The following is a 19,442-nucleotide window of genomic DNA, read 5'->3' as shown; positions in this document are numbered from 1 at the left end:
TTTCTAAAGCCCACAGCTCCACCAAAAACCCAATTGTTACACTCTGGGTATTAAAGTTCTTTGTTTTTAAATCCGCCACTAAGCCATGCTACTCCTTATTCTAAAAAATGTTGGTCATGCTGGCAAGGAGAGTGTGGGCTCCCCCTGCTGGCTTTGCAGCCTTTAAGGAAGGAAAAAAGGATAAGTCCCAGAGATTTGACAGTGATGTTGCCAGGTGCCACAAACATGCTGGCTCCCATCAGGTTAGAAAGCTCCTATGTTTGGTAAATGAAAAGACGGTAGATAGGTTTTAAAGGTGTATTGCGAGCCACAGGAGAGAAAAAGAGCTGAAACAATTCAGCAATACTGGAGTGTCTTTGAAAGTTGTGTTCAGGCTCTTTGGTACCTGCTTATCTTGTTGGGAGTGGGGAAACCTTTGTACTGCACATTAGTGAATGATATAAGGAGGACTACAGATGTCCTTTCAGTGGTTATGACATGGACATACCTAATTTTGTGATAAACCTTTATGGTACTTCCAGCATCTGAACATCAAACAGTTACATTAAAATTTGTAATTGATACAGGAAATTTATAGTTATTCTAATAATAATCATTGATACGCTAGGTTTACAGTTATACTTATTCATTGATACAGTGGGGTTATAACTTTAATAATTCAGAACTTCCCAATGCTTTAATTTCATTTTCTCCGGGGTGGGAGAAGGAATTGATTGGCAACCTTTGAGAGGAGTCCAACAGAGTTTTCTTTGGTCCAGTTAATGAGTGCAGTTATTGGCATGCCAAGTAAACTCAGAAATAAAAGATTCCCCTAGCATTTTTAACATCCCCCCAAAAAAGGCTGAGTCACCCCACTTGATAAACATACTCTAGATATAATCTTTATTCCTCTTTATTGGTTGAAGCATCTGTTTTTATTCAAATCCTCATTCCATGTGTGGGACGCTGAGGAGGAAATAGCCTGGGATCTTTGAAACTTTGCTCTCTATGTCTTGAAAAATTGTCCATATAGATAAGGCTATGATAAACAGTGTCTCAGAGCTTAGTTAGTAAGTGGTTTCCTTCTCTTCTCCCCACCCGCCCCCATCAAGCCTAAAATCCTGGCTCTTCAGAAGGCTTTTGATTGAGAGAGAAAATATGAAAGTGGTGTGCATGTCTGTCAGAGTCTGATCAATTTGCTCAAACAGTTCAGTTTTTCATTTGACAGCATTTTAGCACTCAGAGGGGAATTGTCAAAATTTCTCTACAGGCAGCCACGTCCTTCATGCTAAGACAAACTTTATAATGTCTTAAAAAAGATAAGGTGGCTTGAATCACCATTCTTTTTAGTTCATGGAGAAAGTATCCATCCCCACCCGTGGCCCCATGTGACTTCTTTACTGCATACATGTAATGTTCATATCTTCTCTCTCTCGACTGCATCTTTTTGGCTTAAGTATATCTCTCTTTATGCTAGGACTTTGAACCACAGAAAAGTTCACCCAGCTAACTGAAAATACTACCAGGCATGCTGTATTGCCTTCTTCAGGACTGTGGAGAAGATCAAAAGAATTGATTAAAAGAAGTGAGGGTGCTGTGACCCAATTAGAAAAGAAATTACACATTTCTTCTTGCATTTTCTTAATGAGAGTAGTTCATAGAAATACCATAATTAAAAAGTCTCCTTTGACTTCTTATTATCCAGCAGTCCCATTTGTATTGCATCATCTCAACAATAATCTTGATGAGCTCACAGGCATGGAAAGTGTGAACTGCCCGGAGATAAACAGTGCACTGGCAGGATGTTTGCCCAGCTTTCTCAGGGAGACCACTTACATGCATTTTAGTGGATACACATTAATAAGAAATTGTGGCTTCTGGTTGTCTTGATTTGTTAAGTGTGACTGCTTTGCTTCATTGAGCCCTTTGACTGTTAACATGCTAGAAGTGCAAGTACACAACTGCAAGGAGCCTGGGGAACAGGAATGAAGCACTGGATGTGTTACCGGAAGGACTGCAATTATGGTCCACTGGCAAAATGAATATCCTAAGTGGAATGCCAGTGCAGATGGGTTTAGTCTTCCTAGGAGGGACAGGAAAGGAAGGGCTGGTGGAGAGGGGCGCTATACATCACTAGTATATACAGTGGCCGTGAGGTACAGTTTGTAAATGAAGCCTGTTTGTTAAGACACATACAAAGCAAAACAAAAGTGAAATTAGAATGGACATCTGCTACAGACCATGAAGTTGGGAAGAGAGTGAGAATGTTGAATTCCTGGACCAAATCTCAGTGTTTGAAACCATGGGACTCTTCCATTACCATTTCTGTGCTAATGATTCACAAAACCACCTACCCACTTGTGATCTGTCTCTAGCCATCCGATACAGCCTGTCTCTCTGAGAACCCCTTCTGAATGGTTTGCCATTGCAATTTAAGCTTAACATGGTCAAAACTGACATCCTGATCTTCTCCTCCTGAAATCTGCTCCATCTGTGTTGACAATGACATCCTTAATAATAACAGACTGCGGCCAGTGGAAGGTATAAATAGGGCTGGATTTTTAGTGGAGAGGAGAAATCGGTGGATATACTGCAACTGGCTTTTAGTAACACATTTGGCTTAGTGTTATGAAAACAAAGGCCATGTCTATACTCCAGATTTGTATCGGTTGCTCAGGGATGAGATAAATCCACACCCCATAGTGACATAGGTACACTGACCTAACCCCCGTGTTGACAGCGCTTTGTCAGCAGGAGAGCCTCTCCCATCGACATAGCTACCACCTCTGGCGGAGGTGGATTGCCTGTGCCGACAGAGGAAGCTCTCCCATTGGCATAGGAGCGTCTTCACTTAAGAGCTGCAGTGGCACAGCTGTGCCAGTGTGGCATTTTACGTGTAGACCTGCCCCTTACTCTCTAAATTAATTCAAACTGGCTTGGCAATGACCACTGGCAAGATTGAAAACTGACCCTAAACAAAGGATTGGTTAAGAGGGTGGTGTGTATTGGGGTATAGCAGAGAGCCTTGTTAGCTCTGATTTTATTTAATATCTTAATTATTAATGTAGGAGAGGGAGTAACAGGTGTGTTAACAAAATTCACTGTCGATGCTCCATGGAGAGGAACTGTGAATGCCAATGAGAAGGGAGAAACGATGCAAAGGGTCCAAAAGGGGTAAAGTTTGTGTGCAGAAAACCAAACACGTGAGATTCTGTTTCGACAGTGTGAGATAATGCACCTGGGACCAGATAATCCAAACCCCAGGTATTTGATAGTAGGAGAGGCCTGGAAAACATAGGGATCCAGACAGTCACAAGCTAACAGTAGTCATGAATGTGTGGTGCTATATGGTAGCACAATAGACTAACTGGCTTGGGTTGAATAACACTGCAGAGCGGAGAGGTGATACTGTTCTTTCTCTCTGTGCCTCTTTACTACCACCCTTCCTCAGTAGCTGAAGGCAACAGGACTGTTCATTGAGTAAGTTACTATTCAAAATGAGTAGGTATGTGAGAATCTGGCCCCATGAGTAGTGTGAGTACACCAACAGTAACGCATGCAGTTCTGGGCTGCAGACAGTGTTGCATCAATAGAGGCAGTTCAAAGAAGAGCAACAGAAATGGTTAGGGGACCATAGTGATTTTTTTGAAGAGAGATTAAAGAGTTACATACAGTGTAGCCAAGATAAGCCACAGTTAAGGTGGGGTCTGTAACTACATGGAAATATTACTGAGGGGTAACCAGCAGAGACCGAGATTATTTATTTAGGCTGATACACAGAGGTGTAACTAGGAGAAATGGGATCTTATTAAGAAGGGAAAAGTGCAGGTGGAATATTACGGAAATCTTCCTGACAATGAGATCTATTGTATCATGCTCCCAGGGAAGGAAGGGACGAACAATCATTTTGGACATTTTAGCTTACTTTGGACAAAACAGTACATGCACCAAAGGCAGAAGTCTTGCATCAGCAAGAGATGGACTGGATGCCACTGCATAGGGTTGTTTTTTTGCTATCTCTAACCTGCACTGACCCAATCTTATAGTCCTGTCTGAAGCTAAACTCTCAGTGGAGCCTGATCCACAGCCCGTTGGAGTCCCAGTGGACTTTTAGATCAAGACCATTGTCCTGAGAAAGGGCTGCAGGCCGTGGTGCCACGATTGTCAGGTTAAGTTCAGTTTTTTAGGTTAGACAAGACAACATCCATCAAGCATAATGTGGCCTAGGGCCAGCTGCTGACCAGCTTCCTAACTTCACCGCTTGGCAACCAGTGAGCCCAACTGCTTTGGAACTGACCGAGTGGCCACTGCCCTGGACTGGCTGCCAGGGCTTAGTAACCCTGTTTATAAGCCCAGCCTCGGCAGCGGATCGGTGGCTGCTCAACACTTACCACGCCCGCAGCTGCTCCTACCCTTGTCCAGTCCCTGCTCTAGCCTGCGTCAGGTTCCTGTTTCCAGTCCCTGCTCTGGCTCTGCTGTGACCCCTGCTTTCCTCCAGCATCAGACTTCTGGTTTCGATCACCAGCCCTGCCTCAGGCTAACAACTCTGGAATACACTGCTCCTTCAGTTCTGCCATTTGCCTTCTGCCCCTCTGGTATGCTCTCAGCTTTTTTCCTGGATTCTGCCCACCCTAGACCCAGCTGGAACCGGTAGGCCGGACTGTCACTTCCATCACTAGACCTGGCTTCCCATGGCCCTGATGGCTTCAAGATCTCAGAGCCAGATGAACTTAAATTATCTTTCCCACTGCTGACCTTGCTCTGTGCCATTCTTATTCATGAGTTCTCATCGCCTTCTGGGTTCAGATTGTTTTTGTTGTTCTCCAAATCCCACTCTCCCTTCATCTCCTCTGCACATACCACTTTTTTCTTTGTTTGTTTTCCCCAGCTAAAGAGATTGGGAAGTGATATTTCCTAGCATAGCAAGCACATCTGTGAGTGAAAGAATAATTTAATGTGTTATGTTTCCTTTAGCATGCTGGGAAAGCTCTGGAAGCAGAACTTAGAAAACATAAAGCCCTGCAGGTCAGCGCTCTGGCTCAGTGCTCTGGGGAAAAGCTGATGTAAAGAGACTGCTTTGTTCCACAAACTGCAGCATATTCCTTGGTGCTGTGAGTCAGGTCAGGAGGACAAGATTGAAATATTCCAGCTCTGCAAGACCTAGAAGGATAATTTTCACCTGAGATTTAATTGCTAAAATAATGGGGGAAGGGTTTTCTAATAGGAGGCATTACCTATTAAGTTGTCATTATAATTAAACACCCCCCCCAACACACACATCTATCTATCTATCTATCTAATCTGTTTTAGAGGTGTGTGTGTGTGTGTGTGTGTGTGTGTGTGTGTGTGTGTGTGTGTGTGTGTGTGTGTGTGTGTGTGTGTGTGTGTGTGTGTGTGTGTGTTCCTAAAACCCATAGGCACCTTTGGAAATCCGCAGTTTCCACTAAAGTCATTGGGGATGACTCAGGAATTTTGAAAATGGGGCCTCTCGTATTTAGACGACATAGGCTCCAGTCCTGCTCTCTGATCTGTACAGTCAGACCCACTGCACCCTCATGGGGCTCCTTGGAAGACAGTGGTGCTCTGCATGAGTGCCAAGGTCCACCCAGGGAAATCCGATTGCATGGCCAAGGTCTAAAGGTGGAATGGAAATTCAGAATAGGAATGATGCGTTCTGAGAGCAGGTTAGCCCATTTTATTGTGCTGTCGGTTTCCAGATACTGGTGACATATTTCCATTTCGTTTTCAAAAATGAGAAGCTTGCGTTATGAGGGCTTAACTAATTATCTTCCTCCCTCATCTCTCTTCTTTGATTGTGCTTTCTTTCTCTGACCCAGCTCCTCCTTAGCGCCCAGCAGTGCTCCAAGCCAGCCACTTGCTCTGATAGTGACCAATATCATAGTAATTCTGGATCTGCTTGGGAGGCCATGGCCTGAAGCCAACCCTAGTTCTCTTCCCTAGATCATCAAACTGCCTTTCTAAAGAAATAAGGGACCTCTACCACCCTGGATCCCATAACCAAGGAATCTACATGACTTCTGTGAATGAAGACACTGTGTGTTTCAAATGTGTTTAATTATACTCAACTTCCGACAGCATTAAATGTAATACATAGCTAAGCCAACATATTCAGTGCAGCATTGCAGCTTTGTTCTCTTTGCAATAGGTGTAATATCCACAGATAAGAAATGTTTGCTTCCTGTGCCTGTCACAGCCTGGGCGGTTTTGGCATACCCATGTGAGATGAACTGGGACAGACCTGTAGTGTTTCTTGTGAATAAGGTGCATGACTGTGTGTTGGTTTACTATGAGTTACCTTGTAAGGAGTTAGATCAAAATGGGGTTGCTAAGGGAGGAAAGAGAAAACAATGACACAGAGAAGAGTCCTTGAGGAAATAATGGGGAAACCGTTTATTGGGGAATACCCCCTGCCTGACTCCAGCCAGGCTAAGAACAGTTCATTCTTCACAAGACTAAGCCTACAATCAAAAGGCACATGGCACACTGTCGAGGAACCCAGGCCAAGTAAAGGGGTTGAGAGGTTGAGTGAGTGGCCCGAGGCAGCCCAGGGAGTGTCAGTGAGCGCTGGGAAGGAGAAACAGGTAGCAGTGGCAGTGAGCTTCTCGCAATGTGGTGACGAAGGTGAATGGTCAGGCTGAAATGTACGAAAGCTTGCAAGGAAAGAATAAGGGTCAGGGAAAGGGAAATGCTTTACCCTTTGCTTTGCATGCTTTGTACCTAGGAGTGAATGAATAAATACTGCTTTGTTTTGAAGAAGGTGTTTTTGAGTCTTCCAAAAGGGCTGACCTGTCAAACCGAGTTGGGCCTGTTACATTAGCACAGATGGGGCTGCATCCCACAGATTCAGTACCAACGTGGCTGTCCTGCATGGTTCCAGCCAGAGTGAGGTGCGGGAAGCCAGGCCTGATTACCTGAGAGGTACACTGAAGACAGACTGAAAGGCATCGAAGGCGCAGTTTGTCCTGTAAGCCTGACAACATGGTTTCTGGGTTTTCTGTACACTTGTTCCTTTGAGGCGACCTATTATATAAGTCCAGCATTACTAGACATCTGGAGAGGGGCAGGGCTCGTAATACACCTCTACCCTGATATAACGTGACCCAATATAACACGAATTCGGATACAATGCAGTAAAGCAGTGCTCCGGGGGGGAGAGGGGGAGAAGAGGCTGTGCACTCCGGTGGATCAAAGCAAGTTCGATATAAGGCGGCTTCACCTATAATGCGGTAAGATTTTTTGGCTTCCGAGGACAGTGTTATATCGAGGTAGAGGTGTACATGCAAACATAACTACTCAGAGATCTGGTCATACTGGAAGAGTGCAGCAGACAGTATCCTTTTCCTTTCAAACCTGTGTCTATCATCTACATAATGCACATGAGTTCTATAGCCTCAGGGTGGCTTTAGTTGCATTTTATACTTGCTGTCGTTCCCCACACAAAATGCAAGAGATAAAATAGCAAAAGAACAGAAATATTGTATTAGTAGATCCTCTCTTTAGATAGGTGGTATTCTTGGATTTCCTCTATAGGAGTCATTAAAGACTTACAGGGGGAAAAATAAGCCCCCTGGGAGAAAAACTGAGACTTTATGCTAACCAAAGGAGATAAGGGGAAGAAGGCCTGTTTTTCAGAAGACAAAGGTCAACTAGGTAATAGTTGCATTAATAAATGAGGAGGTGGACGAAATCAATGCAAACACTAAAATGACTTAATTAGGTGCTTTATAAAGTTTATCTGTAAAAAAGAAAGCTAAAGAAAAGAGGTTTGGTCAATAGGGAAGTGAAGGAAGTGTTTTAAAAAATAGCCATTGATTAAAAGCCAGTAACAGTACTTGGAAGAATCTGAACATGGGTAGATGAACAGACTTGGAGGAAATTCATCCCATAGTGCATTAGGACTATTTGTTAACAAATTTACAGCCCATTAATAATAATCCTTTTCTTGAAAAGTCATGAAGAAGTGGGTGATTTTCAGATGACTGGTGAAAAAAGAAACATGGTGCTAACTTTCAGAAAAAAACTGATGATACTGGCAATTGCCATCCCGCAAAGCAAAATGAAATCACTGGTTAAATAACAGATCAAATATTAACATAAAAGTTGGTTAATATCTAAAGGATTACAAAACCATGACCAAAATCCAACATTTGTCTATAAAGAACAAACTGTGCCAGACAAACTGGATTGCTTTTAAAAGTGGAAGGATTAAATTAGAAGATGAAGCAGACATGGTAAATATAATGCTATGGTAGATTTTTAGTAAAGCATTTAATATAGTCTCTCAGGAAATCGTTCTCACAATTGATTCAAATTGGCTTGTCCAGGAGCATGTCACACGGACTGAAAACTAGTCACATGAGCTGAAAACAAAGCCTCAGGGACAAGTGTTAGATTCAGTGCTATTTAACTTCTTATTAATGATCTGGGAGAGGTGGCAAACAGTCTAAATTAAATTCACAAATGATGCTAAATTGGGAGGTGTTGGAAACATCAGTGGGGAGTGAAGTAATACAAAAGAACTGAGAGTGGTTAGGAATATGAGCATGAAATTAAATAAAATTCCACTTTCAGAAATGCAAGCTAGCATATCTCAGAAAGTGAGACAAATACCATAGGTCAGGGGTAGGCAACCTATGGCACATGTGCCAAAGGCGGCACGCAAGCTGATTTTCAGTGGCATTCACACTCCTCGGGTCCTGGCCACCAGTCCGGGGGGCTCTACATAGAATCATAGACTTTAAGGTCAGAAGGGACCATTATGATCATCTAGTCTGACCTCCTGCACAAAGCAGGCAACAGAATCTCACCCACCTACACCTGTATCAAACCTGTGTCTGAGCCACTGAAGTCCTCAAATCATGGTTTAAAGACTTCAAGGTGTAGAGAACCTTCCAGCAAGTGACCCATGCCCCACGCTGCAGAGGAAGGCGAAAAACCCCAGAGCCTCTGCCAATCTGCCCTGGAGGAAAATTCCTTCCTGACCCCAAATATGGCAATCAGCTAAACCCTGAACATGTGGGCAAGACTCACCAACCAGACACGCAGGAAAGAATTCTCTGTAGTAACTCAGATCCCACCCCATCTAACATCCCATCACAAGCCATTGGGCATATTTACCGCTAATAGTTAAAGACTAATTAATTGCCAAAATTAGATTATCCCATTATATCATCATCTTTTAAAAACCTTATTTACTTTACATACAAAAATAGTTTAGTTATATATTATAGACTTATAGAAAGAGACCTTCTAAAAAGGTTAAAATATATTACTGGCATTCAAAACCTTAAATCAGAGTGAATAAATGAAGACTCGGCACAGCACTTCTGAAAAGTTGCCGACCCCTGCCATAGGTGATCAGTGGGAGGGTGAAATATAATGCCAAAAAGAGACCTAGATTCAACTAAACAAGAATTTGCAATCTGATATGATGTCAGCAAAGTGTGGTGCAATGCTCACCTAATATGTAGAGGCAACATTTATCAGAATAAGAAATAAAATCTCTCCAGTCCATAGAATCATAGAATATCAGGGTTGGAAGGGACCTCAGGAGGTCATCTAGTCCAAACCCCTGCTCAAAGCAGGACCAATCCCCAACTAAATCATCCCAGCCAAGGCTTTGTCAAGCCTGACCTTAAAAACCTCTAAAGAGGAGATTCCAACCTCCCTAGGTAACCACTCCAGTGCTTCACCACTCTCTGAGTGAAAAAGTTTTTCTAATATCCAACCCTAACCTCCCCTTCTGCATACTTGAGACCATAACTCCTTGTTCTATCATCTGCCACCAACTGAGAAACAGTCTAGATCCATCTCTTGGAACCCCTTTCAGGTATTAAAAGCAGCTATCAAATCCCTACCGTCATCCTTCTCTTCTGCGACTAACAATTTCAATGCCCTAGCTTCTCCTCATAAGTCATGTGCTCCAGCGCCCTAATCATTTTTGTTGCCCTCTGCTGGACCTCTTTCCAATTTTCCACATCCTTCTTGTAGTGTGGGGCCCAAAACTGGACACACATACTCCAGATGAGGCCTCACCAATGTCAATAGAGGGAAATGATCACATCCCTCGATCTGCTGGCAATGCACCTACTTATACACCAAAATGCCATTAGCCTTCTTGGCAACAAGGACACACTGTTGACTCATATCCAGCTTCTCGTCCCACTGTAACCCCTAGGTCCTTTTCTGCAGAACTGCTGCTCAGCCGTTCGGTCCTAGTCTGTAGCACTGCATGGGATCTTCATCCTAGTGCAGGACTCTTCACTTGTCCTTGTTGACCTCATCAGGTTTCTTTTGGCCCGTCCTCTAATTTATCTAGGTCTTCTGTATCCATCCTATTCTCCAGCGTATCTACCACTCCTCCAATTTAGTGTCATCTGCAAACTTGCTGAGAGTGCAGTCCACGCCATCCTTCAGATCGTCTTAATGAAGATATTGAACAAAACCTTGGATGCAGGCGGACCCTTGGGCACTCCACTTGAAACCGGCTGGCCAACTAGACATGGAGCCATTGATCACTCCCATTGAGCCACGATGATCTAGCCAGCTTTCTATCATCCACCTTATAGTCCAATCATCCAGCCCATACTTTAACTTGCTGGCAAGAATCTGTGGGAACCGGTCGTCAAACTTTTGCTAAAGTCAAGGAATAACGCACATCCTGCTTTTCGCTCATCCACAGAGACAGTTATCTCCTCATAGAAGGCAATTAGGTTAGTCAGCGCATGACTTGCCCTTGGTGAATCCATGCTGACTGTTCTGATCATTTCCTCTCCTCTAAATCCGTTGACCGACCTGCTCCATGATTTTTCCAGGGACTGAGGTGAGGCTGACTGCCTGTAGTTTCCCCGGATCCTCTTCTTCCCTCTTTTAAAGATGGGCATACATTAGCCTTTTCCAGTCATCCGGACCTCCCCCGTTCGCCATGAGTTTTTCAAAGATAATGTCCAATGGCTCTGCAATCACATCCGCCAACTCCTTTATTACCCTTGATGCAGTGCGTCCGGCCTCCCATGGACTTGTGCTCGTCCAGTTTTTCTAATAGTCCCGAACCATCTTTTCTCCACAGAGGGCTAGTCACCTCTCCCATACTGTGCTGCCCAGTGCAGCAGTCTGGGAGCTGATCTTGTTTGTGAAGACAGAGGCAAAAAAGCATGGTTGTGTTAGCTTTTTCCACATGCCTCGTCACTAGTTGCCTCCCTCAGTCAGTAAGGGGCCCAGTGGATAGAAACTGGCTTCAACTGAAAACACAGTGTTCAGTTGTGGTCTAGCCACAAGCTTCTTGTGGTGACTTTCCCCACATAATTAATCTACTCTCTGCCATCTGGAATTGGGAATAATGCTTTCCTACTGCCATGGGTTGTGAGGATAGAATCCTTAATGATGGTGGGCTTAGATACTGCAGTAATGAGGGATGGACAGATGACCTAGATAGATAGATGAATAATTTCATAGGAAAATACCGCCGGAAAAGCTTAGTTCTCGCTATCTTCGTCCTAGAAACTGGAGGGAATTGTGAGAGAGTGGACGAGCAGACCGTTTCCTGACTGAAAAAACTGACGAGATGTGGGAAACAGTCTCCAAGGGATTCTCACCATCTGAAATATTTAAAGGGACACTATCATCCACCTTGAAATTTAATTTGTTTCTTTGTTTAACAGTTATAAGTAGTCTCTAATAACTACACCTGCTCTTAATTTCCTGCCATTGTGTGTTTTTTCCAATCAACATTTTTATGTTCTCTGTGAAAGATTAGAGCTGACTCTTCAGCTGGAAGAGAGGAGACAAAGGTGGGATATGATAGAGGTATAAGAAATCATGTAGTGATGTGGAGAAATGGAATAAGAAAAGTTCTTTACTTATTCTGTAATACAAGAACTAGGTACCCAATGAAATTAATAGACAGCCACGGGTTTAAAACATAAAGGAACTAAATTCCTGGTGGTTACGTCCATAAAACACATGGCCTATTAGCCAGATGGTAAGGAATGGTAGTCCTAGCCTCTGTGTGTCAAGAGATGGAGATGGATGCAGGAGAGGAACTGATCATTGCCTGTTAGGTCACCCTACTCTGGGCCATCTGCCATTGGCATGTTGGTAGACAGATACGGGCTAGATGGACATTTGGTCTGACCCGGTACGGCCATTCTTATGTTCTTCTGATCTTACTCACACACGCAAGAGGAGGAGAAGATGCCCATTCAAGGATAACAGTGAAACTGCTGTACATGGAATGATGCCACGTGCTCAGAGTGAACGAAGGGGACAAAAATAGAGAACTGTATTTTTTTTGCTCCACTCTCTTTCAGCTATACTAACTGTAATGTCAAATCCAACATTCATAAATCATGAGCCAGGCCTTCTAAAACCAAGAGATTGGCTTTAAAAATCATACGCTTTTTGAAAAAATAATTTGTTTTTGTTATTTGCCTCCTGGTTTGGGTTTTTTTTGTTTCTGTTTAATCCTTGAGACTTTGTTTTCCACCTTGTGTCTGCAACCGTGCAGGCTAAAATCTTTAAAAAAAATCCTGAGTTTCCCTCATAACCACATGACATCAGAAGCCAAGGCTTTCCAAAAGTATGCCAAATATTTCCAACCCTGTGATGGAGTCATGGGAGTTGGCTACACTAACAGTGGGACATAAGCATTGTCAGACTAATTGTATTATTTTTTAGGTAGATTGTGTTTAACAAGGTAGGCTATATAAATTAATGTTTGTGGTATCTGTAGTTTCGTGATTGGTCCCTAAAATTGTCAGTAGTGTTTTGTACCTTATGAAGCAGCCAACGGAGGAGAGTGTTGCTCCATTTGACAAAATGGATGTCTTTTGACCCGTCTGATGTTTTTGTACAGTATTGGCTCTAAAATTCACTGCACAGCCACCAAGTTTATTTTTGGTTTGTTAGACCTGAAAACAAACTGCACATGCTATATTCTGTAGCGCGCGTGTACAGACACACACACCCCATTTGTGCACCTAACCGCCTGCAATTCATCATGGCTCTAAAGCCTTCCTCTCATTCACTCTCCATATTCATTGACATCATAAAGCCCAATTAGTCTTAATGAGTTACATTTTCCCAGCTTCTCTCAGTGACCATCACTTTTCCCACTACCCTTAAACAAAAGAAGGTTGGTTGGTGTGCCTCCCTCATTTTAATCTCTCCCCTTTTCCTGTTACCGTCAATGGGGAGCACATCAGTGACCTTTGATCCGCAATCACTGACTTCATTTCCTGAGCAAGTGAAGCATGCAACCGCTTTGATGCTCCCTCAGACATTGCTAATGTGGCAGAGGAGAACAATGACAAATGAGACGAAGGGGGAGGGAGAGGGAAAAAGAAACCCGAATGAAGAGATTAGATACAAAATTGGCGACTTTATCATTCGGTTCCTCTGATGATTGCATTTGATCGCTGCTTACATTTTTACCTGAGAACCAGCTTCAGAAACACCAGATGGTTATAGACAGAATGGGATTTGAAGCAGGCAATGCAAGCTGTTATAATTCTAGGCATGCCCAACTTTTCATCAGGAAGAGATATCTTGACCTCTGGTATTCCATCAGTAGCAGAGACTTTACTTTTTGAATTTTTTTTTTTTAATAAGAAATTGGGTCATTTGTTTAAAGAGGTTCAGCTATTTTTTGAATTCTCAAAATACTTTGGAAAATGTCTGTCTTACTTCTCAAGCAGTGTTTTGCCTTACATAGGCATGGGTCCCACTAGGATTGCCAACTGTCTAATCACACAAACCCAAATACCTTTCCACTGTCCCTTCCCTAAGGCCCCATCCATGTCCCGCCCCTTCTCTGAGCCCTTCCCCCCACTCCCTCCATTCCCACTCCCTCCGAGGGCTCCAGGCATGGGGATAGAGTGCGGGAGGGGGTGAGAGGTGTGGCCTCCAGGAAGGAGTTTGGGTGCAGGAGGGGGCTCAGGGCTGGGGCACAGGGGTTGGGTGCAGAAGAGATTGTGGGATCTTGGAGGGTGTTTGGGTGTGGGAGGGAGTTATGATGACCAAGTGTCCAGTTTTATACTGGAACTCCTGGTCAAAAAGGGACCTGGTGACTCCGGTCAGCACCACCGACTGGGCCATTAAAAGTATTCAGGTGTTCCAGGTGAGGCTGGTATGCCAAGCTATGGTTGAGTTTTACTCCCAAGTATGTGCCAATTGGATGGAATAGCAGTAGCTATCTTTGGACATGGACCAAGATGGTTTAATTGGCAAGACAATTGATTAGGTAGAAAGTAGTTGTCATATTGAGAATTAGTCTCCATTGCTGGAAGTGGTCAAAGTAGCCGAGGTTCTCTTCAATCCTACAGAAGTTCTTTCCAGTGTCAACAATACCGATGTTAGCATAGCAATTCTCTTTGGCCTGCATTTCGGGAAGGTTGTATGTGTATAAATTGAACAAAAGGGGGTGAAAACTGATGCTGATGGAAGCCTGTTGTGGAGTCATGAAAGGTAACTGAATTTTTCCACGACTTACAAGATGATGCTTCAGTTGCTAATCATTCCATGGATGAACCATACCATCAGCCTACAAGAATAACTTGCATCAACATGGCACTCAGCCCAACATGCCACATAGTGTTGTAGGCTGCTGTCAGAGCAATGAGGACAGCACCAACTTTCTTCCCTGTCTCAGATGTGTTTTCTATCTCTTGAGTCAGACAGAGTACCTGATCTAGACTTGGGTGCATCATCCCCTCCTGAATCCAGTTTGATCTTAAGGCAGCTGGATATTGACTCCCTCGTTAATCCACATCAGGATTCGGCTATAGAATCATAGAATATTAGGGTTGGAAGAGACCTCAGGAGATCATCTAGTCCAACCCCCTGCTCAAAGCAGGACCAACCCCAACTAAATCATCGCAGCCAGGGCTTTGTCAAGCCTGACCTTAAAAACCTCTAAGGAAGGAGATTCCACCACCTCCCTAGGTAACCCATTCCAGTGCTTCACCACCTCCTAGTGAAAAAGTTTTCCTAATATCTAACCTAAACCTCCCCCACTGCAACTTGAGACCATTACTCCTTGTTCTATCATCTGCCACCACTGAGAACAGTCTAGATCCATCCTCTTTGGAACCCCCTTTCAGGTAATTGAAAGCAGCTATCAAATCTCCCCCCCCCCCATTCTTCTCTTCTGCAGACTAAACAATCCCAGTTCCCTCAGCCTCTCCTCATAAATTATGTGCTCCAGCCCCTAATAATTTTTGTTGCCCTCCTCTGGACTCTTTCCAACTTTTCCACATCCTTCTTGTAGTGTGGGACCCAAAACTGAACACAGTACTCCAGATGAGACCTCACCAATGCTGAATAGAGGGAAATGATCACGTCCCTTGATCTGCTGGCAATGCCCCTACTTATACAGCTCAAAATGCTGTTAGCCTTCTTGGCAACAAGGGCACACTGTCAACTCTTATCCAACTTCTCGTCCACTGTAACCTTTTCTGTGGAACTGCTGCCCAGCCATTCGGTCCCTAGTCTGTAGCAGTACATGGGATTCTTCCATCGTAAGTGCAGGACTCTGCACTTGTCCTTGTTGAACCTCATCAGATTTCTTTTGGCCCAATCCTCTAATTTGTCTTAGTCCTCTGTATCCTATCCCTACCCTCCAGCGTATCTACCACTCCTCCAAGTTTAGTGTCATCTGCAAACTTGCTGAGGGTGCAGCCCACGCCATCCTCCAGATCATTAATGAAGATATTGAACAAAACCAGCCCCAGGACCGACCTTTGGGGCACTCCACTTGCTACTGGCTGCCAACTAGACATGGAGCCCCTGATCACTACCTATCTGTCCGTTTATAGGTAACACTTTTTGGAGCTGTCAATAGTTTTCATGGTTTGGGGACAGCTTCAATTTCTGCTCTGCACCAGACTTTTGTGATGCTGCAATTCTGGGTGCCATGATTCAGAAACAGAAGCAACCACCTTTTGGTGATTGGCTCATAGTGAGAGATGATCTTGTGGATGTTATCTAGACCAGGAGCATTGTTAGGCTGCAGCTGATGTATAGCCAGGTCAAGCTCTTGATCAGTAAAAGGAACCATCAGGTTTATGTCCATGTTCTTAGCCACCATTTTAACTGCACGGCTGAAAACTGTCTCAACTAGGAGCTCTGCCATGGGCCATCAGATGGGATGCAATGGCGTTTGCCATGACTGCTTGTTCCCTCTTGCCTAGACAGGATGAATTTGTCTAGACTCAAATTCCAGCGACTGGATCTTTTTAAAGTTCTTATAATTTTTACTTCCTCTTCCAGTCCTTCCCCAGGATTTGGGTCCATTGTGATCAGGGATGGCTGGTGCTGGGTTTGGGGAAACATATCCAGCATTTTACATTCCATGATAACCAGAGGATGTTGTCCAGTGGTAGAAAAGGTAACATCAGAGAAGAACCTGAGTCCATCCATCTTTTGCTATGGAAAGTGGGTGGTTGCTTAGGATCACAGTCGACCATCAGTGCCCACTCCTCTACCCTTATTCCAGCCACACATCATCAGTGAATCTCCAGTAGGAATGGTGTGAATTAAAATTGTCACAGTAGACTGAAGGTCCTGAGAAAATGATGACAGGAGTGGACCAGATGGCTGGTGGAGGTTTGTAGATGTTTATAAAAGAGTTGGGTCCGTCACTTTTGTAGCCTGCCGTTCAATGACATCATTTGGACTGATGGTGAGACTAGAGTGATGGAATGACTCCCTAATGTAGGATGCCATCCTGTGACAGAGGAGAGAGACAGCAGCAAAGCCAAGAATTGACAGTTGTCAGCATTAGAGTGTGTTTCCTGAAGCAAGATGACATGTGCTTCATATTCTACAGCCAACTAGTGAAATCCTGGTTATAATGAAATCAATTCCCACACTCCTGTTTACTTCAATAGGGCCAGAAGGAAACATTGTGACCATCTAGTCTGTTGTTGTACATAACACAAGCCAAATGACACAAACTAATTCCTGTCTCAACTAGAGCATATCTTGTAGAAAAAGAAATCCACTCTTGATTTAAAAATTGCTAGTGATGGAGAATCCACCACAATCCTTGATAAGTTGTTTCAGAAATTACCCTCACAGCTAAAAAATTGGGCCTTATTTCCACTGTGAATTTATCTATCCTCAATTTCCAGCCCTTGGATCTTTTAAAAGCTCTTATAAGTTTTACTTCCTCTTCCAGTACTGCGGGTCCATGATCTCTGGCACTATAAGTGAGAGCCACACCTCTAAGCCATTAAGGTTTTGGTACTGCAATGGATCTACACCAAACTGGAGGGAGACCAATGAATTAATTTCTATCGCATGACTGAACAGTTATCAGATGGTGACTTCTGTTCACTATTGACATTGAGTGAGATATAAACATGCAACTGGAAGTGGGAGGCCTCTTAATGTGTTATCAAACATGCATCTGCATGAAGCAAATTTCCCATGATAAAACACTTAAAAGCAAATGTAGAGTTTATGACATGTCAATAGATTTTAAAGCTGAATAACATACAATTATTGCAGTGGCTGATAATGCAAATTATCTGAGTCAGTCTCAGTGCATAGCAGTAAATATATCCCGTTCCATGCAGGCACTCTTTTTTCCATTTAATGTTTTACACCCCTGATGAGATGTTTTCAGTATATTGCTTATACCAGCATGGTGCACTCTCCGTATTCTTGGATGTCGTTATGAAGAACCCTGAAGACTGTACCAATTCTCCACTGTCTATGCGGCTCACTTGAAAACTGCTTGGAGCAACAACAGCAAATGTCAACAGGGACCCATATTAATTATTTGGAATGTGCCTCATAAGAGGAATCAACTGTTTTTATTACAGCATGAATATTACTTGAAACGGGAAGGTTATTCTAGCTGTTATCATAATCTATGTATCATTAACTTTCCTTGTTTAGAAAAAGAGATTAACAGCCCAGAAAATTGTTATAGTAAATAGATGAATTATAACATGTTTTTATTATAAATAAAAGTTTCTCAGTATAAGCAGTTACCTAGTGATCCATTGGAGAAGAATGAAGTCTTTAACAACTAAAGAACTGCATTGTAAGGTTGACTATTAAACAGCTTTCATTCATGTGAGAGTGACTATAATTCTGCACACCAAACTTTACAGCTACAGCAGACCAAATGTCAAACCACTATTTGTGGTAATTTATGCCATACTTTCAGTAACAGCTCTTGTAGGCAACAAGTGCAAAGATTGCTATAACCTGGAGCTGCTCATTTTCCATTTTGAGTCAGGTTAACAGAATGAATGTTCTTTTCCCCCCTCAAGTTTGAAATACAGAATCTGCAAACGAAATAAGATATGAGTCCCCATAAGAAAATGAAATGCAAAATTCATTATGAAACTGCAACTAGCCTTCTCTAAACCAGGTCATATTGGATCCCAGGAGAAACGTGGTGATGAGCAAGTGGAGCCTTCGCTATGAGTGGCAATGGGAGATATGGCTAAATTTAAATATACAATAATACCTGTTTGGAGGAAGCAAATTTTTTTTGATATACATGCTGAGAGGTGAAATATCCTCCATAAGGTTAATATTCAACATTAATATCTATGTGCAAGAAAAATGCCAGATAAAGTAGAATGTGTTTGAACCTGTTGTTGGTCTTGTTTTAAGCGTGTGGTGTGACGTGTGTTGAACTAAAATCCTTACAGATCTGAATGTGAAACAGTAGACACTGAAACCTTCGATTTGTCCACAGGGCAGGCACACCATGGGCAGGTTTCCTACATTGCTCCACCAATTCATCTTGATTCGGACCCGGAGAGACCGCCTTCGAAGGGTGAGTCTGTGACGCAATCTGTGCCTGTGTGCATGGTCAGATAGCCATAGGCATGAATGTGTTTAATTTGTTTGTGCAGAAGAGCCTCCATGAAGATAGTTACGGTGTGCCATCCGGGGCACTCACTGGGGCAAATTCCATTGTCTTAAACAGAGTTACACCAGCCATAGATTTGGCTCATGCTCTCCATTCCTTGTGTAGAGTTAAGATTACTGTATTATCCCAGGGCCATTTAGTTCTCCCATGCAGTACTATATGCATTTGTGTTGGAGAACTGTCACCCTTAATCCTTGCGCAATGCTATCTCGTTCCCTGATTCCACTGCATAGCCAGTATTGATGGAGACTCTTTCTGCACTCTGATGTGGGCAGAGGTGGTAGAGGAACAGGGTGAGCTGATGGATCTACAGCTACTCAAGGGTGGTGATTTGGAGAATTCTCCCCCCACCTCATCAACTGCTGCAACGTACAGTACGTTTTTGGCCTTGGCTTGGGAAAGCAGATTTGCCCCTAAAAGATGTATTCAGATTGTTTACAAGTTCTTAGATCTTTTCTGTGCTTGTTTTGACTCAGTTTGTATCTGTTCAGGTATGATAGTTTTAAGATACCGAGTCAACTGTATTTGGCTGCATAGTAGTAAGATCTAT

At 43.2% G+C, this 19,442-nt stretch overlaps 1 protein-coding gene across 1 annotated transcript in view; it reads left to right on the top strand.

Moving 5' to 3' along the window:
• ADGRL3 (adhesion G protein-coupled receptor L3) overlaps positions 1-19,442 on the top strand; it is an 836,368-nt gene that overhangs the window by 566,798 nt on the left and 250,128 nt on the right. Inside the window, 1 exon segment of the mRNA XM_075066059.1 lies at positions 18,716-18,796. Within this exon segment, the coding sequence (XP_074922160.1) occupies positions 18,716-18,796 (81 nt within the window).

This window comes from Chelonoidis abingdonii, chromosome 5, assembly GCF_003597395.2.
Source record: "Chelonoidis abingdonii isolate Lonesome George chromosome 5, CheloAbing_2.0, whole genome shotgun sequence".
NCBI lineage: Eukaryota > Metazoa > Chordata > Testudines > Testudinidae > Chelonoidis > Chelonoidis abingdonii.
Note: the sequence above shows the minus strand (reverse complement) of the source record. Positions and strands in the feature narration are given on the sequence as shown.